This window comes from Paramisgurnus dabryanus, chromosome 16, assembly GCF_030506205.2.
Source record: "Paramisgurnus dabryanus chromosome 16, PD_genome_1.1, whole genome shotgun sequence".
NCBI classification, from domain to species: domain Eukaryota; kingdom Metazoa; phylum Chordata; class Actinopteri; order Cypriniformes; family Cobitidae; genus Paramisgurnus; species Paramisgurnus dabryanus.
The window spans coordinates 36,600,002-36,625,208 of record NC_133352.1 but is presented as its reverse complement, the minus strand read 5'-3'; the positions used below and the strand labels follow the sequence as shown (position 1 = coordinate 36,625,208).

At 37.1% G+C, this 25,207-nt stretch overlaps 1 protein-coding gene across 2 annotated transcripts; it reads left to right on the top strand.

Annotated features, from left to right (window-relative positions):
• The first annotated feature begins 1,554 nt into the window (after positions 1-1,554).
• On the top strand, positions 1,555-25,089 carry anxa6 (annexin A6). Of its 2 annotated transcripts, none has more exons than XM_065242474.2 (25): positions 1,555-1,687; positions 3,653-3,704; positions 9,576-9,660; positions 9,739-9,833; positions 9,914-10,027; positions 12,559-12,649; positions 12,726-12,805; positions 13,308-13,364; positions 13,689-13,782; positions 14,021-14,116; positions 14,705-14,763; positions 15,056-15,178; positions 15,332-15,390; positions 15,824-15,902; positions 16,544-16,625; positions 16,712-16,806; positions 17,770-17,883; positions 18,208-18,298; positions 18,438-18,517; positions 18,596-18,649; positions 18,743-18,836; positions 18,911-19,006; positions 19,957-20,015; positions 20,367-20,489; positions 23,529-25,089. In XM_065242474.2, the coding sequence occupies exons 2-25, from the start codon at positions 3,696-3,698 to the stop codon at positions 23,586-23,588; spliced, it is 1,989 nt and encodes a 662-aa protein (XP_065098546.1). In that variant the 5' UTR covers positions 1,555-1,687; positions 3,653-3,695; the 3' UTR covers positions 23,589-25,089. The 2 variants fall into 2 exon arrangements, with proteins under 2 accessions (XP_065098546.1, XP_065098537.1); XM_065242465.2 differs by having other exon boundaries at positions 20,367-20,504.
• The last annotated feature ends 118 nt before the right edge of the window (positions 25,090-25,207 follow it).

Below are 25,207 nucleotides of genomic sequence, written 5' to 3'. Positions count from 1 at the left end.
ATCATTTTATATCAATAATGCAAGATAAAGATCCTGTAATCTCTGTTTCTCCTGAGCACTAACAGTGCCGTTCATTATTCAAGCTTTGATGTTGCATTCTAGATGTTGTTCATCTTTGTCTCTTTGCAGTGTGCAGTATGTTGTATTCATTGACATAATTCCCACATTAAAATACTGAACTATACTTTAAAATTTACATTTATGCATTAGCCAGATGCTTTAACCCAAAACATCTTACAGTGCATGTAAAGTAGCCTATATGTTTCTTTTTATCAGTATTTGTGTTCCCTTGGAGTCAGACCTATAACCTTTGCCCCAGATGAGCTACAGAAACATTATTTACTATAGTAAAGTTTAATAACCTTATGAAAATTAACCATTACAAAAAACATGGTTACTGTAGTAGAACCATGATTACCACAAAATAACCATGTATTGTAAATAACCATTGGTTTTTAATAATCATAGTTATGGTAACTGAACACTGTAAAAAAATCGGTATAAATTACAGTTTTACTGTCAGCTGTTTGCCAGTAACTTACTGTAAATTTAAATTGATGTTATTCACTGTAAAAATAGCTGTAATTATGCAGCTGGTTGCCAGTAACTTACTGTAGAAGATAAAGACTGAAAATGTTTCATGTTCATTTAACTTTGAACAAACTGTTGCTAGTAAATAACATAAATGTAGGTAGTTGCCAGTAATACTGTAATTTCTACCGAATTTTTTTTACAGTAGCTGCTGTAATCACTACACTTTGTTAATGTGTACTATAGTATTCTGTGGTGTCAATTAATGTGCATTAATAAAGTGTAGTAAATACTTCAACATTGACTAGTACAAATTTTATAGCTAAACTTTAATACAGGGCTTGTTTACTATAGTAAATATTAAAGTGTACTACTGTAAGTAATTTTCGCATGTGTGACTTTATTACTCCTGTAAAACAAAAGAGGCCTCTATTAAAGCTGATGACCATAACACAAGCATTCATCTAGTGCTGTTTACACTTTAACTAGAGTTAATAAAACTTTAGGTTATGTTTGAATCCTACTTAGTCAAAGTTAAATGTAAGAAAATTCTTGGTGAAGGTTATTTTAGATATTCATTTACTAGTGCTTCACAGTCAGATCATGTATGAAAGTTATTAATATTTCTTAGAAATAGATATCTTTAAAAAGGATTAAACAAGTGTAAAACAACGCATCCCTGTTTATAAAAAAGTGGAGAATAATGTATAACATCAACTTCACAAATAGTTATCTGGAAGTGATGGAAAGGTCCTGTAGATGTAGGTCATGGGTTCGAACCACAGTGGACACACATACTGATAGCACTGAATGCACGTTTTACGTTAATATCTTTACACTTTTACATTTTAATTCATCATAAACTAGGATCCCTGCAGTGTGTGCTGAATTTACAGATGATGGGATGCAGTGATATTACTGCCTGTAAAAACAATCGACTAGGAGAAATCACGTGATCACTTGATCGTAGTAAAGTCATGCTACAGATATTTCACGTCACGTTGGGCAAGTGTGTATTACGTCACAGCTAACTTAAATAGTCGGAGCGCAGTTGAATGCGCCGCGTGTGTTGCGTCACTCAGAGGAGAACAGCTGATACCTCAGTAAAAAACCATCGACAAACAGATAACGGACCACTGTCAACCGTGTTTGTAAGGTAAAACATTTCAATCAAATTCTCTTCATATCGTTGATTGGATTTAAATGTTTATTAACGCGCTTTATTGACAGCAATGCGACGTTTACGCGTGACAATGCGACAACGCGAGTTATCACTTTAATAACACGAGCATGAACAGAGACACAGGTCAACTATTACAAAACTTTTATACACACTCAATTCTAAAGAAAACATATGTATGATGATATGAAATATGAAATGTATAGGCTATTAAAAACGAAGGCTTTAAGATTAGGATTGCATTAAGTGTTTTTTTGTGTTCATATCTTATCAGATGACAAAGATTTTCATTCATTTTCTAATGTCTTTAAGTGTAGAGTATGATATATATTTGACTGGGTGGGGCTGTGTGTGTGGATGTCTTTCACAGACCTTGGATGTATTCCTGACTCATGACTATTTTTGGACTTCACTGGCACACGGGTTTAAAATCTCAATGCTACTAAGCTTGAAGTTTTTCTAATGTAAACCCTGATGCTGAATCCACAAAGTAGAAAATCAATAACGCTTAGTCAGGATATTTAACATGAATGTCTGTGAATGGGCATTGTGCTAAACAGACTGCAGATTCATGTTTGGCATTATTTATAACAGAGGAATGACCCTCCATCTTCTCTCTCAGAGTTTCTTGTTTGCCTGATGTCGAGTGAATGAAGGTCTTTATAGTGTTGTATATACAGTTAGTGAGGTGAGCCGACCCAACCCAAACTAAACTAAACCGTGGGGTACTATGCAATGGAAAAGCACCATAAGTGTGTAGTTAGTATAATCAGTGGAAAATATAGCAGTCAGTCTCATATAAGAAGCTTTTGTTTCAGAAAATATTTCAGCCTACAGATTTAAAAATGTTTAGAACTGAGAGGAGTTGATTTTTCAAGCAACTTCATTTTTTTCTACATTTTATTTTAAACAACTAAACACATTCGACTTTGAGTTACGTGATGAACCGAATTTGGTGACCCTGGACCACAAAATCATAAATTTTTAGGGGGTGAATGCAATTTTGTCTAGGGGTGCATTGGTCACAGACAACACATGTTGTCTAAACATTATCTATACTATAGTTTATGTTGGTTACATTGACACTTTTTCATATGTGTAGCAACTACAGTATGTGCCAAAAACAGAAATGTATAATGTTATGTTTTTGTGTTAAAGGGATATCATTTCATCATTCATCATTTACTCGCTCTCATGTTGTTACAAACCTCTATAAATATCTAAATAACAGAAAAGAAGATAGTTTGAGAAAAATTCCGAAACCGAACCGAATATGAGCCTCATTCACTACCATAGTAGGATAAAAGAATATTATGGAAGTGAATGAAGCTCATGAACGCTTTGGTTACAAATATTTCTCAAACTATCTTATTTTCTGTTCATCAGAACATTTAACCAAGTTTGTAACATGTAACATGATGACAGATATTACATTTTTGGGTGAAGTATCCCTATACGTGCTTCTCATTAATGAAAACTCATTTAAATAAGCTAAATAAATAAGCTTTCCATTGATGTATGGTTTGTTGGGATAGGACAATATTTTGCCAAAATATGACTTTGAAAATCTGAAATCTGAGGATGCAATTTTTTTTAATATTAATAAAATCACATTTAAAGTTTTCCAAATGAAGTCAATATCAACACATATTGCTAATGATAAATACATTTTTGATATTTTCAGTAGTAAATTTATAAAATATCTTCATGAAACATGATCCTTACTTAACATCCTATAATTCTTAATAAATAATCCTTAAAATTGATAATTTTGATGCATACAATCTATTGTTGGTTATTGTTTCATATAGACTAGTTATAGGTTATAGACTAGTTATAAGGTTATAGTAGACAAACTAGTATTCCAAGAGTACAGTAGTAACTGCTTTGATAGCTAAACTGTGTAAAACCATGTTTCTGACTATTGTTTCTTCCTTCCAGGTTTAAGATTATCATTCCATTGACAACCCTTAACTAATCAAACATGGGAAAGGTAAAGTATATACATCCAGCACTGTCTTTACTGTTTAATATTGATAAATGATGATCTCTTGCTGTATGTGCTGTGCATATGTTCAGCATGACTCAGAAAGACACAATAATGAATGGTAATGAATCTGTTTTGTCATCTATTGTAATGCAGACAGTGTAGGATGTCAGGGGTGTCTGTTTGAAATTTTAGAGGTCAATGAATTACTCATTAAAAATGTGATCTGTTCATGACACTAGCAGGCATTATATTTAATTATTTATATTTAAAAACACATTTCAATATTTATTCTCAATGACAGCTTACAGTGAGACTCCACAGAAAGTGAAAGGGACACAAAATGTTTCTCGAGTCATAACAGAGTAAAAATACTGATGGCCGGATGTTTGTTTGCTTTAATGATTGTTGCTAGGGGTCTATTAGTGAATTTGACATCTGTTGTGTTGAGTGATAGCTGTAGCTGTAGGTCTTCATCATATACACAGATGCATACTGACTCTGGATCTGTGCCATTACTTTAGTAAGAGAGAGACAAACACTGAGCAGAGGTGCACAGTCATGAAGCATTTATACATTATCAGATGTGGGGTCTGCTGCTCTCTAGAAGGGAATGTGACCCCTGTAGATTCAATAGAAATGAAAATATAAGGTTACAGACAGTTTGGTTTAAGTTACATGCAAGCTTTCTCTCTCTCACAAACACACAAACAAACACATGCATACACACACGCACACAAACACACACACACACATTCACTTACACACAAACAAATACACACACGCACGCACACACACACACACACACCACACACACACATACACACACATTGGCTTTTGGTGCTGACCATAACACAACTGCTGCTTTGACAGGTGTCAGCTGTCCACTAAAGTCCCACCATACTCTCAGGAGAAGCACTAGATAAGTGAGAGTCTGATTGTAGGTGTAATGTTTCATTTTGGGAACATATGAAGATATGTTGTCTGTCCCACCCAGCAGCAACTCAGATAATCCTGAGTCTGATATAACAGATGTTACTTGAGTTATTTGTCCAGTAAAACGATCTAAACTTCCTTTAAACAAGGTAAAATATGATTTGGTGTTGTTGGGCTTGTGTAAAAATAGCACTTATTTCCGCAGTAGTGTAAACAGACAACTTAACAGTGACTGGAAGTGTAAATCAGCTATTATTACATATTGAGACTTAACCTCTCTTTTATTCCATTGATAATTTGTTTTTTTCCTCATTTTATACATAGTAATCTTGTGAGTTTATGCTTAAAACAATCAAATGGATTAAAGTAGTTCAATGCCGGCCCAAGTCTCTTAGGGGCCCTAAGCAGAATTTGTTTAGGGGCCCCCATCCCACCAATTTTTTTAAATAAATAAAAAATAAAGAAATTACAAACATTTATAAAAAGAACAAAGTTGCACATTAAGTAAGGTCTAAAATTAGCATTAGGTACAGTAATCAAATCAAATGAATAATAACACTGTCTTTTAAGGGTGTCACGATTTCGATTTTAAATCAAAATCGATCGAAATTAAGTCCCATCCTCGAACTTCGAATTAAAAAATGGGATCGTCGATGCTGCCACGCCCCCCATGTCACGTCCGGTCGGCTTACCAAGCGGGGGGAAAAGCTCTCAGATATTTATATTTTAAACACGAGGGATGTATTAATACTTGAAATGCATATCATAAACAGGATTACTACCTACTTGTCAGAATCCTGCCGGATCCTGTTGGTATTTTAATCTAGTTTAGCATGGCAGGGTTCTGACAGTACATATGTTCTATGTGGGAAATGTGTGGTTGTAGTATTGGTTTATTCCGACCACGCATTTCCCGGGTCTCGTCACTTTTTCCCCGATCCCTTACTCGTGATTATTTTCAGGTGTATGTAATTTACTTTCTCCCTATTTAAGAGTCCTTGTGTTTGTTGTCCAGTGCACGTTCGTCTTGTCCCATGCTTGTCCCATGCTTGTCCCATGCCCTGTCGGTTCCAGTAAGTTTTGTATATATCTAAGTCTTGATCTGTTTAATGTGTTGAAAGTTATTGTTAGTTTTTGTTAAGTTTAGTGTTAGTTTAGTGTTGTCTTCCCTTGTCTTGTTTTGCCCCCTCGTGGGTTTTGTTTTCCTGTTTTTCCCCTGTTTTGTAATAAATTCCTTTTTTGTTACGTCCGCATCTGGGTTCGTGTTTTGTGTATCCAAATTCCTGACCGAACGAACGTGCCATAAAAGAACCCAGCGGACATGTTCACCGGTACTCGCCTGGCGAGACGGGGAAAGGGTTGCCGCCCCGCATACGAGTCGGGTTACGAGTTTTTTGACCCGCTCATATGCGGACCCGAGGTCAACACCAGGCGGAACCCGACCCGAACCGCCGAACCCCATCGACTCTCGTCCATCCGAGAGGGAAGGACCGTTGGGATGTGGGGGTTCGGCGACCCTGAACTCTCTCCTCCGGCTCCAGAGAGCCGCTCCCCGCCTCTGTCCCTTCGAGGGAAGCGTGAGAGGAGGATCTCCTGGGAGTCTTCATCTGGGGGGTCCTCCTCCGACTTAAGAGCACCACCACATCCTCTATCTGCTCCGCAACCCCGAAGGAAGAACAGGAGGAAGGGGAGTCTGGTTCAGCCGCCAGAGCGCCCAGAGCCGTCGACGCAGCCGCCAGAGCGCCCAGAGCCGTCGACGCAGCCGCCAGAGCGCCCAGAGCCGTCGACGCAGCCGCCAGAGCGCCCAGAGCCGTCGACGCAGCCGCCAGAGCGCCCAGAGCCGTCGACGCAGCCGCCAGAGCGCCCAGAGCCGTCGACGCAGCCGCCAGAGCGCCCAGAGCCGTCGACGCAGCCGCCAGAGCGCCCAGAGGCGTGGACTCAGACGTCGGCGCAACCCCAGCCGTGTGCGCAGCCGGCGCAACCCCAGCCGTGTGCGCAGCCGGCGCAACCCCAGCCGGCGCAACCCCAGCCGTGTGCGCAGCTGGCGCAACCCCAGCCGTGGCCACAGCCGGCGCAACCCCAGCCAGATTTTGCCATTTTTGGCCATGAACATTCCAGGACTCTCCCCAAGTTCACCCAGACTCCTTTCCCACCCTCCCACCCTGGACCACCTCCTATGAACTTTTGTGTTCCCCCACCCCCCCTCCCTTGTTTATTATTTTTATTGTCTCACCCCAACCCCACTGTTGTTATTGCCTGTTTGCCCTTGTTAGTCTTTGTTTTGTTTTCATGGGTCATGTCTTGTATGCAGTCTGTCTTGTCCCATGTTTAGTGTTCCCCCTCGAAGGCGTCTAGTAGCCGCCTTTTGGAGGGGGGCGTACTGTCAGAATCCTGCCGGATCCTGTTGGTATTTTAATCTAGTTTAGCATGGCAGGGTTCTGACAGTACATATGTTCTATGTGGGAAATGTGTGGTTGTAGTATTGGTTTATTCCGACCATGCATTTCCCGGGTCTCGTCACTTTTTCCCCGATCCCTTACTCGTGATTATTTTCAGGTGTATGTAATTTACTTTCTCCCTATTTAAGAGTCCTTGTGTTTGTTGTCCAGTGCATGTTCGTCTTGTCCCATGCTTGTCCCATGCCCTGTCGGTTCCAGTAAGTTTTGTATATATCTAAGTCTTGATCTGTTTAATGTGTTGAAAGTTATTGTTAGTTTTTGTTAAGTTTAGTGTTAGTTTAGTGTTGTCTTCCCTTGTCTTGTTTTGCCCCCTCGTGGGTTTTGTTTTCCTGTTTTTCCCCTGTTTTGTAATAAATTCCTTTTTTTGTTACGTCCGCATCTGGGTTCGTGTTTTGTGTATCCAAATTCCTGACACTACTGATCTGCCTTCGGACAGAGCGCAGCTCTCTGCACGTGCGTGAGAATGAGGCGCCAAGATGCAGCAGATTATATTTCAAACAAAAGGGATAGTTTGCCACAGCTCGCATGAAACGCATAAAACTGAACAAATACGTAAGGATTACTACTACTTTAGTTTATGTTTAGACTTCGGATAGATGCGAGAGCGCGTGCCGTGCACGTCAGACAGAGAGAAGCGCAGCTGCTTGACGCGCTGGATTTATTTCAGATGCTTGTCCAAGACCTGCGCATTAAGTCCATCTGCGGGCAAGAAGGAATCCTCTAACAATTCTCTCGTGTAAAGTGAAGCCCAAAAACACCCATGCGAGGAAAAGCACGCAATGTGTATGTTAATGTGTAACTATAACAATAATAATAAATATTAATGGCATAGCATTTTTTTGTCTTTCAAAAAAAAGTAAAAATCGAGAATTGAATCAAACCGTGACCTTAGTATCGAAAATGTAATCGAATCGAGGATTTGGAGAATCATGACACCCCTACTGTCTTTATTGTATGAATTAAATATTATTATTATATTATTATTATTTGTTTAGAGGTACAGAAGTGATTTTCTCTTTGTCTTGGGTTGTTTGAATAACATTAATGACACTAGACTTAAGTATGTTAATTGAGGTTACTGTCTCTTTAAGAAAAGCACAGACCTGGTTTCTGCCTAATCTGTACATAAACCTAAGACATAAAAACAAATGTTTTTATTAGAAAAAGAATACTGTGGAGATCATTTTTTTGTATGTGCCCTGTCAAGAACAGAAAGAGTTTATGTTCATTTGATTTCTGAAACACGTCTCTCCATGTGTGCACTACTGAGTGCACTTAAATTACACAGAATACAAACGGTGCAGCATAAAAATGTTACATTGTTTTTATTGCTCTATTCCTCAAATTAATGTTAATGGACTACAGTATGACACACAGTAGCGTAACTCTATCTAAAGTTTACACATCAAGTGTTCTGATCTCTGAAAGGTGTAGTGAGAATAAAAAACGTCTTACTAGAGCTGGACCGGACACATTTAACCGCATGTGCGTCCAGAAACCTGCACACTTTAGCGCCTTTTTGCGGGTTAAATTGTTGAAAATCACTTGAAATGTTAACATTTGCAAGCCTTTGAAACACGTGCAAATGATAAACTTTCCCTAATAATCTGAGCCGAACTGTGGGTCGATCACGGATCAACTGCGATCTGTCACACCACTAGCTGCGGCTGCACAAATTAAACACTGTAAATAATCATGCAAACATACCTTTATCTTGCTCTTTGTTGTCCTCCTCTGTCCTTTTCTTCTTTCTCTTTTCGGCACCAGAGGGATACATCCTTTTTTGTGACATGGCTTATCATTTATTACAATGACCCATACCTGTGCAAATTGTCAATTCACACGAGGTGTCTTTGCGCATGACTCGCTACAGACACACAGCAGATTCTGCAAATTAGAATTTTCTTGTCTTGAATTATTCATTTGTATTCATTCATTCATTCATTTATATTACTTGTATAAGTTATGTAATTGAAAAAAAAAAACAATTGGGGGCCCCCTGGTGGCCACAGGGCCTTAAGCAGCCGCTTAGTTCGCTTATGTCTCGGGCCGGCTGTGAAGTAGTTTTGTTTTGAGGATGTTTTGTTGTTTGATTGTGAATGTCTGTAAACTTCACTCTTTTACTGACTTATAGTTCATTCAGACTTTACATTTATCATTACTGGAGTATCAAGCCATGACCTTAGCAGTGTTATGTTATGTATGTGCAATGCTCTATCAGTTAAGTTACAGACAAACTGACTATAAAGTAGTTTATATAATAACTGGCATGAAGCAGAATTGAGCTTTTTTTCTTTATAATACTGAAGGAAACGTTTTGATTACTCACAATGTATCGGGTTTGAGCACATTCAGCCAAGGTCAGAGATAAAAACAACCAAAACATTGATTTACTCTCTCTCTCTCTCTCTCTCTCTCTCTCTCTCTCTCTCTCTCTCTCTCTCTTTCTCTCTCTCTCTCTCTTTCTCTCTCTCTCTCATAGGAATTCAAAGGCACAGTTAAAGATTACCCTGACTTTGATGCAAACAGTGATGCAGAGTCTCTGTATAATGCCATGAAAGGTTTTGGTGAGTGTTTGTTCAGTATGACAGGTGTGATTTTCTACAGTATATGATCTCATGACATTGTTGTCCTGTGTTTGACAGGAAGTGACAAGCAGACCATCTTAGACTTGATTACATCACGCAGCAACGCTCAGAGACAGGAGATCCGCAGTGCTTACAAATCCCTCTATGGCCAGGTGATTGAATATTCAGAAATGACTTCATAACCTATCAGAGAGAAGCTGCTTATAGATTTACACACATATCAATTCTACAGGATTTAATAGATGACCTGAAATATGAGCTGACGGGGAAGTTTGAACGTCTGATTATTGGTCTGATGAGACCTCCAGCCTATCATGATGCCAAAGAAATAAAGGATGCCATTAAGGTAAAGAAGAATCTACAGTAGATGTTGTGTCATCAGTGCATGTCTGAATGAAAAGTGAGAGATTCAAACACCTGCTTTGCAGAGATTACTCAATATAGATGTGTATAGCATTTCATCATCATTATTTTATTAGATTTCATTAAATAATAATACCATTTTCAGTAAAAAAAGGCAACGTATAACAATGCACAAATAATAATAATAGAAAAAAATACTGAAATAAAATAGGCTGTTATTGGAAAATGCATATGTACCTGTAAAGTAGTTATTGTTCTTTATAAGATTAAATTTTCTGTATTTATAAATGAGTTAAAAAGGAAAAGAACAAAATTATTGAAATCCACTTGTAAGTATTTCTGTAAGCATTAGTGATAAAGATGAGTTATTTACTGCATGTCTTTTCCTTTGAATGTGTTGTGGCTCTGCTATCATTAGGATCTGGTAAGTGATTTTCTTTAATAAACAACTAAGGGACAACTTAAGCTTATTGTTTAATCCTATGAGAAATCATTCAGTCTTTAATAATAGAAACATTACATGAACTGACTGACTTATCATAATTCAATCAGTATCTATTGAGTTTTAATGTCTTTACCTTTTATTGCATTGACGATCAATACACATTCATGTTAGGCTTAAGAAACCTTTACAATAATAAGAAATACACTATCATGTCAGGATCCTGTCAGAATCTTGTTTTGCTTAAAGGGACCATTTAACATGTCCGCCCAAAAAAAAATCAATTCATACTCCACACTCCAAACAGACGGGGGCAGTATACCTCCAGAAAAGTGAGTTGGTCTATTTTAATTTAGCAGCTGCAAATTTAGCAGCATATATCAAGTTTGATTTACATTAGCAACTAAGTTATCATTAGTCACAAAAAAAAAACATTCGGTCTCATTAAAATTGCAATGTTTTCCGCTACGTTTCGTGCGTCCATTTGGTGTTCATTATAATCGAAGACATTTCAAGCTTCTTAGCTAATGTTACATTTTAGCATCAGCTTGGTAGATAACGGGTGAAAACCGGATCGGATCCGTGGGTAGAGCTAACTATTAAACGCTAACAGCTAAGGATGCGTGATAATTTGCATGCGATAGTCATTGCGCTTCTCGTCAGTGAAGCCGGTTTCTTGATTAAAAGTGAATCGCCATCAGCTGCTTTCAGATGGAGCCACATTTACTGCACAAAGCCGTAGTCCATGTACAAGCTGATCATAGGTTATCACAATGCCTATTATAAGTGAAGTTCTAGCGAAATACTAACAGCATCTTACTTACCAATCGAAAAGAAATGTTGTCATTTCGGAGTCGAACCTCATTTCTTTCATGTCCATTAGTTGTCTCCAGCGATGAAAAGCAGTACCAGTATTTACTCTGGTTCGGTTACTTTATTTATCATATTTTATTTGTGATTCCGAGCGCGTTTTTTCCCTGCAGCGAATGGTTTTGGTAGTGGTAAATGTCTCTTGCTTCAGCCATTCTTCCGCTCTCTTCCCTAAACTGAAATACGTCTGAAACCCCTATTGCAAGGCAGGAAGGCATCAAGGCATGTCCGAATCCATGGCTGTCCGAATTGCATTTCTCTGAGCTGCCTTCATGCCTCTTAAGTCAACAAGTCAGCTGCCTTAGTTTTCGGACGCAGCGGTAGTAGTAGAGGGCTGTACTCCCACACATGCGACTTATTCGTGTATTGCAGTTTGGCTGGCGGTTATGTGCGTGGCCCGCATACCGCCTCCCATGGTCGAAACTGGTATTACAACACCAGTCGGGCTGAAGCTAGTAATTTAGCATGCTAATTCAGATTGATATTTCTGCAGCACTATACCTTGTCATTTTTTTAATGATATCTTTGCCCTTATTTCTTCTCATTCGTTTGATGTATGTAGCTAATTTTTTTAAATCTTTTACCTCAATTATTACAAATGGCACCTTTAAATTAAGTCTAGTTCATTTTGACAGGGTCCTGACACCCCCATGTACTTGTCTTGTGTCTGTGTGGAGAGTCACGTGACCTGTGTTGTGTTGTGTTGTGTGCCTTGTGCTCTCCTGTCTTCAGTCTTGACCCCACCCTCTTGTTTCCTTATTAATTATTCATGATTAGTTAATTCCCCTCAGCTGTCTGTTATTGTTCCCTAGTTTAGTTTTCCCTATTAAATGCCGTTGTGTCTGATGTCTTGTGCTGGTTCATTGTGTATCATGAGATACTGTTGCGTGTGTCTTGTTCGTCTAGTCATGAATATTTTCTAAGTTCTGTCATTGTTTGCCCCCTCAAGGGAATTTATGTTTTAATAAAGGTATTTTAGTTACGAGCTGTCTGTGCTTGGGTTCTGTCCATCTCCACACCCTGACCCTATCCTATAATAATATCATAACACTGTAGTCTATATGTTCACTGTTCGTGTGAGCACAGTAACTAAACATCCAGGTTTTCCTCTAGATGATGTTATTGTCATATAAGGTCTTCAACATAAAAGATTGTTGTGCTGTGAACTAAAGCATTGACTTTTCTTTCTCTTTATTTCAAAGGGAGCAGGAACAGATGAAAAGTGTTTAATTGAAATTCTTGCTTCAAGAACTAATCAACAGATTCATGATCTGGTGGCAGCGTATAAAGACGGTGAGTTTGAAGATTTGCTTTCAGGAGGTTTATTGTGATCTGTTTTATATTCCTGTACTGTACTGTGTGTTCATAGCTTATAGCAGAGACCTCGAAGAGGACGTTATAGGAGACACATCTGGACATTTTAAGAAGATGCTGGTTGTTTTACTTCAGGTCAGTGAAATATTTATGAGAATATAATAAAACGGTTTTAGAGATTTTATTTTTCTTAAAGCTTTTAATGGTACTACTAAAAACAAACGGTGCTAAATAGCACTAAAAGTTTTCACTGGCTCGTAATCAGGGGAACCATTTTAAGTGCCATATAGTAACTGTGTTGAACCATATTGTGCTATATACAGTAGAACCATATCTGGTGCTATAGTGGTCACCCCCTGGATGGTTCTTCATAGGTGCTTCAGGTGCTATATAGCAATAAAAAAGTTCCCTTATGATTATGAGCCTTTAGTGCTATTTAGCACAATTTTCTTTGAGTTTATGTTGTTTTATGCTTGATAAAACTTTGCTTCATATTCATCTTTGTTTATATGTTTTACGCTTTTTACTCTTCTGTGCATATGAAAGCAGTTTTACAGTGAATGGATGTGATATTCAGGATGCCGTGCTGTGCTAGTCTTTGTTTCAGTGGTCATTAATCTGTGTTTAATCTTCTCAGGGGAGCAGAGAGGAAGATGATGTTGTTAGTGAAGATCTCGTGCAGCAGGATGCTCAGGTGAATGTGATGATGGGTTTATGTGCTATTAGACTTCTTATCAATAACTTCACTTAGTTTTCATCAAATTTAAAAAAGATTTCAGGCCTTTTTACCCCAAATATAAAGTTAGCTGTTCGGGAACATTTATTCAGAACAATGATGGCTTCCATTGTGGTTTACAGGGATATGAATAGTGTCAAATGACATGTTTATAATGCTATCAACATCTTCATACAATACACAGTTTGTACATTAGTTTGTGCATTGTGTAAAATGCATGCCTGACCCTGTATGTGTGTGTGTATTTGTGTGTGTGTGTGTGTGTGTGTTTGCTCACTATAGGACCTGTATGATGCAGGGGAGGCACAATGGGGCACAGATGAAGCCCAATTCATCATGTTGCTGGGAAACCGGAGTGTGACGCACTTACAGTGTGGTATGAGAGATGATACTGTATCTCCTTCACTTCACTGCAGATTAGATTTGATTCTGTTTCTTAATATCTGTAACACAACCTGAGTAAATCTCCTTGATTATGATATTTCACAAACTATAGCGAATGAAAGTTATTCAGACTGATTGTAATACTAAGATTACACACTATCTCATGTTGATTATTGTTGTATGCCATAATATAAGAAAAGATGATTGAATTCTTCTAATGTATTATTTAGTATTTGATGAATATCAGAAAATCGCTGAGAAGTCAATTGAGGACAGTATTAAGAGTGAGCTGTCAGGAGACTTTGAAAGACTGATGCTCGCTGTCGGTAAGTTTTAATCCAATAATACAGCAGAATAAATATAGTAGTGATGCTTGCCCTATAGGACCATTGACATCTTTGATTTTTATTTAAACACATCATTAAAAATGTATTCAAAATGTGTTTTTTGCATGTAAGATTAATCCTATTTTCCCTGATACTCAGTTGTTTGCCCTTCTGCCTCATTTAGTTAAATAACATGGGCAATAATAGAGATTTTGAAAAATGTGCAATATCTTCTAGGTGCAATATGTCTTCAGTGTAAACACTATATATACTTCTTTTGCATATAATGTTTATTATATTATGTCTTCTTTTGTTTTGCTGCTGTAACACTGAAATTTCTCCATTGTGGGACGAATAAAGGAATATCTTATCTAATCTTATCTAATCTAATCTATGTAAATACCTTTGTAGGTTTAGTGTTTTCTTCATTCTGTGCCATACTTCTATTATTATGATGTTTGAGTCATTAAAAGGAAATATTGTTCAGATATCCCCTCATGGACATGATTTTAGGCCACTGCTGCACAGTTTATAACAGTATAAGTGTATGATATAAGTATTCTCTCTTACCGTGTTTATCTCTTACAGTTCATTGTATCAGGAGTAAACCCATGTTTTTCGCCCAACGCCTTTACAAATCCATGAAGGTAAATACTGCTGTAATAATCTCTGTTACAATGGAGTAAAACACATCAAACTCAAAACTTAATAATATTTATTAATATTTGACCATAAGAACCAGGTTAAAGTCTCATCAATGCATCAAAGTTTGATTTCACAGTGATTTTAATTTCTGACATGATCTTACTCACCCAATATTAAAGATATCAAGAAGATATTTTCACAGAATGATCTTTACATTATGACTTGAGCTGGTCACATATGCTAACTTCTTTTCACTTCTGTGTCTGTTTGTTTAATCCTGACATGTTTCTGTAGGGTCTGGGTACAGCTGATAACACACTGATTCGTATTATGGTGTCTCGCTGTGAGATCGATATGTTGGACATCAGGGAATGTTTCCGGCTTCGCTATGAGAAATCTCTGTACAACATGATTCAGGTAGTGAATATACTGAAATCTGTTCATGATTTATATTCCTACATAACGCATTCATCTACATTTATTTCCATTTCAAAACAAATGTTGTGCTTTATTTTGGGTTTGATATTTTAATCTTCTGTGTGTTTGTTCATAATACATTTTTATGTGTAGGATGACACATCTGGAGAATACAAACAGACACTCCTGAAGCTGTGTGGTGGAGATGATGAGTAAGCTTATCTTCATCTTTATAGTTGCAGTATCTATAAAAAGTCAGCAGGGGGAGACGTACCACCATCATAAAAAGTGGGGTCTTTGGACCGTAAAATACTTTAATCTCTAACTATACTTTTCTCTTTATTTTGTGTGAGTCTATTGCTATCTGGGACAATTTCAAATGTGTGTCAATCAAATAATATAGTTATGATAAGAACAACTTCTTTTGATTTAGTTGTATTATATTTACACACATATGCTTTTATCCAAAGCAGCTTAAAGTGCATGTAAGATGTATATTTTCCCATGACCTTTTGTGTTACTAATGCATTGCACTACCAGTTGAGCTACATTTCACTGGAATCAAGCATTGACTGTAAAGTTTATTAGCCCATCTCTAGCTGCGTTTCTTAAGCATTTAGGCCCTGTTTTGTGTTTGTTTCTCAGTATTGCAGGAGAATTTTTCCCTGAGGCAGCACAGATCGCTTACAAGATGTGGGAGATCAGTGCCAGCACCAAGATCCAGGTTTGAGTCCCATCAGCGCATGCATCATATTACCCTGACCTGAGTAATAATCCCATCACCGCTCCGGTTAAATCAACACACAGTGAAGCTTTTGTCCGGACACAGATGTCAGCCGAATGCTCTTCATTTGAACTAATCTGAGTCTTGATTTACTGCCAGTCCCTGTGACACCCTGTGTTCAATGTTAAACCATCTCAGAAACCTCTGTCTGTACACAATATGTCTATATCTCATATCACTATTTATATTGAAGAATAGTATTTTTGTCTTGTTTTTGCCTGAAACCAAAGGCAAATCGGTGCTCGTACCCGCTGGTGACAATCACAGAGTGTGAACTATTAAAGATGCGATCTGAGAGAATCACTGACAAGTCACCGACACCCGTGAGAGATCTGTGACCCGACTTTCTTTGAAAATCGTGCAGTCTGAACTCTGCACTATATATTTATATATATTTCTTTCTCTGATCACTTGTTTGGAATTGTCCATTCCTGTACAGAAAACGTAAATGAGAGATGAATTTAAATAATTTATTTCTGCGATATGTCACGGGTGTCAATAGAGTGTCACTCATTTTGAACTAGGAACTTTAAAATATCTTTGTGATATCTGAATAACAACATCTTTATGTCCATCACCAGTTAAGGGGAACAGTGAAACCATGTTCAAATTTCGACCCAGCAAGTGATGCCAAAGCTCTGAGAAAAGCAATGAAGGGTTTTGGTGTGTAAAACATACAATATTTTGACTTTCATTTAAAAACTTTATTGAATTTGAAGAGTAATCTGTGACATTATGTGATCTTTCAGGCACGGATGAAGACGCCATCATTGAAATTGTGACAAAAAGAAGCAATAAACAGAGACAGGAGATAAGAAAAACATTTAAATCTCTTTTAGGAAGGGTAAGGCACTGTCCTGTAATACTCAATACTCTTCATAACATCAAACAGAGATTAGGACTGGAGTTGAGGGATCAATGGCAAATATGAATGTTCAACCCAGCTCAAAGAGAAAAGTTCTGCGAATGTTCCTTGAAAATTCCAACGTTCCCAAAAAAAGGTCATTATTTATCCATGCCACAGTGCATGCTGGGAGTCCTAGATGAGATTTTTGTCCATAGTTTCTAAAACTCCTTAATGGCAAACTGCTGTGAGAGTGCTGGATCTCATTTTGATATGTGAGTAAATCAATGAATTAGATGATGAACTTTAACATTACTGTATGTACCAACCACCACAGAGTTAGTGTTAGGTTATCATTACAAATATGTTTAATAAACAAAAGTAATGCATCCAACTAAAACAAACACTGATCACCACAACTGTGACTTTAAATGAAACGAAACATCATCATCTTAACCTAATAAGTGAATTGTATTTTCTACAGCAATATTTTTACTGAGCATTCAGAAATTATGTTTTTATAACAGTTTTTTAAATAATACAATACAATACTTCTTTATTATTTACATAGCAAGCAAAAAAGAAAATATAGAAAACAGTTGTTTTAAACATTGTGTAAATACTAAAACATAACATTGTCATAAGTAAGATGGATAAATGGTAGAATGTAACAATGTTACTTTTTATGTTGGCAGAACTTTTTTGGGAACTTTGAAGGAACACCTTTAGATATTTTCTCTGTTAACTGGGAAGATGAAGTCTATTTCAAAGTCTATTTGTGTGTTTATTGGTTTTTATAAATTTTTACATTTATGTTTTTTGTCAATTAAAACCTATTATAGAGAGTTATATTTCATTTTTTAATCATGCAGTAGATCTGAATCAAAACAGCTATTGACTCAGTTATTATAAACGCCAATGTGTTTAGAATTTTTCCAATGTGTGTAATTTGTTTTCAATCAGGATCTCATGGCTGACCTAAAATCTGAACTGTCCAAAAACCTGGAGAGGCTCATCCTCGGCCTGATGATGACTCCAGCAGAGTTTGATGCTAAAATGATGAAGAAAGCCATAGAGGTGCAGTGACAGACGTCTGTTTGTCTTGATAAGAGCTCCACCACATTACTGATAATTTATACTGTGTGTGTTTGTGTGTGTTCATTTATTCACTGTGCTACTACAAACTACAGCAAAGGTGATGGGTTTCAATCTGCATAAACTCTATGTGTTTCATGTTGAGATTCACTGGATTGGTAAATAAACCAGCAGGAACAATTATGATGAGTTTAATATGTACAGTATAAGATTCGAAGTAATACTGTAAGGCAGTAGTTTATGTGTAAGACATCCCACAGTTGATTAATGTACGGTTAATTGAATGTATTTTTTATTTGTCAATAGGGTGCAGGCACAGATGAACATGCACTGATTGAGATCTTGGTCACGAGGAGCAACGAGGAGATTCAGGATATGTGTTCAGCCTTTCAGAGCGGTAAAGAAACCTGACTTTATCATGTCCTGCAGGTGGCACCATTTGTTAGGGCTTAAATATTCAGGGTCCTGTTATGGCACATTTACTTTATTTGGTTGTGGGCTATACATGTCTGTATATTTTAATTTGACTCATACAGCATATAAGACAAGTTTGGAGGACGCCATCGCATCTGACACGTCTGGACATTTCAAGCGGGCTCTGATCTCTTTGGCGCAGGTACCGTTCGCCCATATCACATTCCAATTCATACTCTGTCGTTGACATATTTGACTTAATGTTGGTGTTGGTTATCAGGGAGCTCGTGAGGAGGGTCCAGAGGACAGAGACAAAGTCTTAGAAGATGCCCAGGTAAATGTGATACAGTAAATACAGTACTGTACTTACAGTATGATGTATATTGTTATGATAGAGAGGATATAATGCATTTTTCTCCTTTGTTAGGGATTGGCAGACGCGTGTAACGCAGAGTCGGATGACATGCAGGATAAGATCATGAGTATTCTGTGCACGAGGAGTTTTCCTCACCTGAGGAGAGGTAATGCAAACAAACCCTGCTTTCATACTGTATGCATAGAAACCTCAGCTAACTTTCATTGTGTACCTCTCCAGTTTTCCAGGAATTTGTGAGGTGCAGCAACAAAGACATTGAACAGATCATAAAGAAGGAGTTGTCAGGGGATTTTAAAAATGCAATGTTTGCTATTGGTAAGAACCCAATAAATGACTTTACGGTGGTCAAACAAACTACAGAGACTTCTGCCACACGTAATCATGGATTTCTGTCATTTCATGAGAGATCAAAACATTACAAAGTAGAATTTATTTAAAAAAAACACATTTGTTAGGTTTTAAATTCTTGAAAATGAGGAAAACTCTCTAGTGGTCAAACTACTGTACATAAGGGATGGGAAGATTCCCCGACTCACTCGAAGCTTCTGCATAAAAAGCAAACAATGTGATGCATCGGTTTAATAACTGTGCATCGGAAACAAATTAACATTTGCATTGCGATGCATCAGTTCTAACATATTTTGTATTGGTAAAAACTGATTTATTTATAAATAATTATTAGTAGAGGTGCTATACTTTTATTATTTAGAAAACGAATGATATTTTCAGCCTGTTTTCTTCTCTCTAAGCTGTTGCTACATGAAAACCTGATGCATGTCATGACACTCACATTGCTGTTGGTTCACAACCCACCATAAAACCCCAAAAATACTAAGACCTGTTTGTCAAATGTGTTAAACGTCTGAAGGCACTCGAGTTATTTTGCTGTTTGAAACACAGAAACTAAAGTAAACTATCTGTTTTTATTGGATCATACTGCATTGAATGACATTAAAATCAGACCGCACTGCATCGTATTGCATCTTTAATGTGTGGAATCGTAGGCTATGCACAGAGATGCGTATCTCATCGGCCTCAGTTTACAGATGCACATGCCAACTGTACATACATACATCTACTTAAAATGATAACATGGTATAAATTCATATGTGTGGCTTAGATGTCATAATAGTTTCTAGGACCACCGTGTTTACTGTCATTTCAATTTTGTGGGATTATTTAATTCATTAATGATGATGAGAGTTCTGTGTAAAAAAATACAAAATCAACAAGAATTACATATCTATTTTATTGATATTTTCCAGTGAGGAGTGTGAAGAACAGACCTTCTTATTTTGCTGACCGATTGTACAAAGCCATGAAGGTACAATGATGTCATTCACACACACGCCTGCCTGCACATCTAGATCTGTCCCAGGAAAAAACCTACACAGCTCATTTTAGAGCAAAATGACCTCAGAGTCAAGTTTTATAAAGGCAATGCATTATTTACTGACTAAGAACATGCTGTCGTGAGTAAAACCTAGTTTATGGTCTTAGTGTTAATAGGCCAAGCGCAAAGAGTTTTGATGACGGCGTGTGTCTATCTTTGACTGATTTTCAGGCTTACTAATGAGTCACTGTAATGATGGGCATCTGCACTATTGCTGACGTTTTGCATTGTAAGCATCAGGCCAGAGTTTCCTAAAAGCACACGGTGTGACTTTCCCCACAGGGCCTGGGAACGGACGACAGGGCTCTCATCCGCATTATGGTGTCCCGCTCTGAGATCGACCTCTTCAACATCCGCAAAGAGTTTAAGGAGACGCACGACGCCACTTTGCACGAATTCATCCAGGTAGAGGCCTTCGTTGTAAGTTTGCATTCATTTTGTCTACGTTTAAGCGTGTGAACGGTGCCATCGAGCGTTTTTTCTTTAAGCGAGTTGTGTAGATATAGGGTTTTGGGTGGTAATGTAGGCGTTGCACATCCTCTTTTGGTTAAGTCGAAGGGAACGGAGCGTTCGACAGGTTCCTGTGGTGTACTCGCTCAACTCAGCTGTTTAGGAATTTCCCCTGCATGCTTGACTTCCTCTCGGTACCATGAAACTGATTGGTGGAGAAAAATGGAGACAGGAAGTGTTTTTTAACAGGTCTATACTGGCTCTGTTGTCAAAACTCCCTTTAAAGGTACAATAACAAACTTTATATATTATTTATTCATTCATATTTTTCAATACTTGTAAATTGAATTCTTGTAAATCAAACCAGACAGAAGCATTTATCTATATAACTTGAGTCATTAACAGATGTTAAATAATCTGTTGATCTCAGTGTTCGTAAAGCTCTTATGAAAGCTTACAAGAAACTCGCTCTTATTGCATAATGCATTACATTTCATACAAACTTATTACCATTATGCAATATCAAAAACTCGCCCATATCTACATCAATCCAACCCTACATAACTTTCCTCTGTGGAATTCATGTTAAAGGGGCCATGGCATGAAAATCTGGCTTTTCCATGTTTAAGTTTAAGTCTCCAGTGCTTCTATCAACCTAAAAAATTTGAAAAATATCAACCTAGTAACTTAGTTTTGGTAAACCGATTCTCTACAAGCACATGAAAAAATAGGTCTTTGAAATTTGGCTCTCCTTATGATGTCATAAGGAGCTCTTATTATAATAAAACCACCTCTTAATCTGCACTGTCCAATCACAGCACTGCCATTTAGTGCAGAGAAAAAGCACGATTGAGTTTTAATTGCAAAAAACCACCATCATTGTGATCAGTGTTTGAAATTCATCCGCTCATTTGCACTTTAAAGGCCACACCCAAAACGGCACATTTTTGCTCACACCTACAAAGTGTCAATTTTAACATGCTATAATAAATTATTTATATGGTATTTTGAGCTAAAACTTCACATATGTGCTCTGGAGATGCCAAAGATTTATATTACATCTTAAAAAAGTATTTTGCCATGGCCCCTTTAAGATTCATTTGTAAGAAAGATGACAATAAGTCGTATGAACTGTCCCGTTCACAAACACTATTGTGCTACAGTCTACAACCAGTTTGTTTAATTAAAGCTAAACTTTTTTTTTTTTTGAAAATATGCTCATTTTCCAGCTCTCCTAGAGTTAAACATTTGAGTTTTACAGTTTTGGAATCCATTCAGCTGATCTCCGGGTCTGGCAGTGCCACTTTTAGCTTAGCATAATCCATTGAATCTGATTAGTCCATTAGCATCATGCTAAATAATAACCAAATAGTTTCTATATTTTTCCTATTTACTATTTAAGCTATGCTAAAAGTTGTACCGCCAGACCTGGAGATCAGCTGAATTGATCCCAAAACGGTTACTGGAGCTGGAAAATTAGAATATTTTCAAAAAAGTGGAGTATCCCTTTAACGTTTTAATGAGTGTCCATATTTATATTGCTTTGTTTTTATCTTTATTAAGATACAAAAAAATACAGGATATGTATGCACATAATGTAAAAATAACCTCACAATCTTGAAGTTAGTAAATTATTAGTGATCTCTGTTGGCATTGAACACACCGTAAACTCATTTGAGGAGACTGAAGTCCATTAGATTAAGGTTTAAAGGGCATCTATTATGGCCTTATTGATGTAATATAAGTCTCAGGTGTGCCCAGTATGTGTCTGTGAAGTTTCAGCTCAAAATATCTCACAGATCATTTATTATAAAATCTCCAAAATGCCCCTATTTGGGTGGAAACAAAACCACGCTGTTTTAATGTCCGTACCTTTAAATGCAAATGAGCTCCAGCTCCTCACTTCATTATAAACAGACAGTAAACGCTTTCATATAAAATAGATCTGATTAATACAGTCTAAGACAAAAGTATCTATCGGTCAGAGTACAACTCGCTGAGGGTGGAAACTATGGGAATGCAGGACTGTAAGTGGGTGGGGCTTTATCAATGTGACATCACATTGACAAGAGAATCAAAACGGAACGGCACTTCTTTAATTTAATAGGGATTAAAAAAACAAGGAGAGGGTGGATTTTTTTCATTGTAGGGTGGTTGTGTTCATACTGCCAACACACATCATGTCCAAACACCTTATAAAATTAGATTTCGCATAATAGGTGCCCTATAATACTGCATACAGAATTTCAGCGAAAGTGATTTCACCATGTAGGATGTGAACATGTTCATCATTAAACAATCATTAGTGTGTATGTTAGATTTAGGATAAGGATTGGGTTAGGGTCTTTGATTAAAATGTGGATCCAGGTTCACCTTACTTCATGGCAACCACAGATTTCCTGTATTTTTAGTTATATTGTAATAAACAGACATAATAATATATGATCATAATGACATTACAAAAACAACAAATCTAATGTTGACATGGTGATCTCTCAGCAAACATATAGCTGTTATTTCAGCATCTAGGTTAACTATAGACCTGATATAGTCCAGCTATGAGTAACCTGCTTCTAGGCAAAATAAACTTGTACGTGTGGTTTTTACTAAAATAACTTGTGAGATGTCTGATATTTCATCATGTACGTCAACAGTGTTAACCAGGTGTTTGCTTTCATTTATTTATTACTAAGTTTAGACATTATTTTAATCTTGTTTTGGCCTAGACATCTGGGCTGTTAGACAACTTTTAAACACACAATTGTTTGTGTACTTTTGCACAAAAATACACAGCTTTGTTGTGAAATCAACATATATTTGTATGTTTCTTAACCTATAAAATCAAGTTGAAATATTTTTATAGTAATTGTATAATGTCAACTTTTCACAAGCTGACATGTAAATAGCAGGTTGAATTGACTTGCAAAACCAAGTTGTTTGAAGTTCATGTTGTGCTTTTTTTTTACTATAAATCAGTTGTTGTCTCTTTTCCAGGGTGACACATCAGGAGATTATCGTAAAACTCTTCTGATACTCTGTGGAGGTGAAGACTAAAACTCTGTCATACTCTGTATATTCATGTGTTGTGTTGTTTATGAGGTGAAATCATCTCTGTGCCCTCTGCCTCTATGTTTATGCCAAAGCTATTGACCTTTGACCTATGCAAAAGCCACACTATGTTCCATGTTCTGCAGTCGTGCATGATACGTACGTTTTTTTTGTTTGTTTTTTACAGTTTGAAGCCCTATTTGTGGTGTTAACTTACTATAAGTGCTTTATTTTACAGTATTTAAGCCAAAGTTGATCACCTAAGAAATGAAAGTAGTGATCTTATTTGAGTTGTGTGTTTGGGTAAATGTGGTCAATCTGGCATTATTAAAAATGATGAACCTCTACAGTCCAATATTTGACTCACCAGGGGATATTTCTCACATCCTTATTTTATTTATCATCGGTCTAGCGGGTCGATTCACTCAGATCAGTCATTAACTCTACTAACATTACACACAACAGATAAGGAAATTCCCTCCTGTTGCAATCAATGTCATTCTGTTCTCAATAGGAAATGTCTTGTTGTAAATTATACAGATAGGAAATGTGATATTTGATGTTCTTGGTTAATAAAAGATAATGTTTGTTTTTTAAAGCTAACCCTGCATGAGAAAAACATCATAATAATAATGATGATGATGATGAAGAGCGAGAGAGAATAAAACCTCACATTACTGCAGCCCTTAGTTCGGTGAACACCCTGATGTTTGACTTCATTGCTTTTATTGGATTAAACTGCACACCACACCTTCAGTAAACATCATGCCATCGAAGAGTTAATCTCTTGTGCTTCACACCAAATTCAATCGTTCTCAGTTTGCAGAGAGTCATGATATCGATGAATTCGCAACTCATGAGTAGTTTTTATTATATAAAAGTCACACTATCAATTTAGTATTTTGTCTTCTGCAGATGTGTTTATGCGTGCGCACTATATATACTTGCTTATATGTGTGCGTAAATGCATTTATGTGTGTGTGTGTGTGTGTGTGTATGCAAGAGTATTTGTGAGCGCAGCTGTTGTCAAGCCATCTTTAGTTAAAAGAGGAAAGAAAAAAAGCTTGTGGGGTTAGGAAATCCCCTGCTGTAGACCAACATCTCAGGCACCATCGATGATGATGTCTACATGAGCAAAAACAATGTTCAATTTTCATCACAACACTGAAGTGATGCTATTTGCAGCATGCATGCCAGTGCGGATTTGCAAAAGCAAAGAGAAAACTGTGCTTGCTGGTGCTTTAATGCCATACATGTAGATGTTAACCCTAACTCTATATATGTGCAGTTTCTGCAGGAGTGCATGCAGTCTGGCATTTAAGATCATCGGCAATAGCTTTTAGCCCAGTGTATTCTAACTAGTCTTATAATCTGTTGCTATCAATTTATTTACATTTCTAAGTTTGTTTTTGTGTTTTAGTTGTGACAAAAACTGGGTTTGGTATTTTTATGTGTTTATATATTAAAATGTACATTATATGTGCAAATACACATGAACTGATCATTATGTTGTCTAATGCAATAACCTGCTGGTGTATGAATCTAGAATTTGATTTAAATCATGATGACAAATGCTTTTAGCATAATCTGAACAAACAAAACCCACCAGGTTACTTCTGAATATA

Bases quoted from the DNA above. Each gene is read 5' to 3' on its own strand.
- anxa6 (XM_065242465.2), top strand. The intron at 15,391-15,823 runs GTAAGCTTATCT...TTTGTTTCTCAG, and splicing joins CTGTGTGGTGGAGATGATGA to TATTGCAGGAGAATTTTTCC. The intron at 17,884-18,207 runs GTGCAGTGACAG...ATTTGTCAATAG, and splicing joins TGATGAAGAAAGCCATAGAG to GGTGCAGGCACAGATGAACA.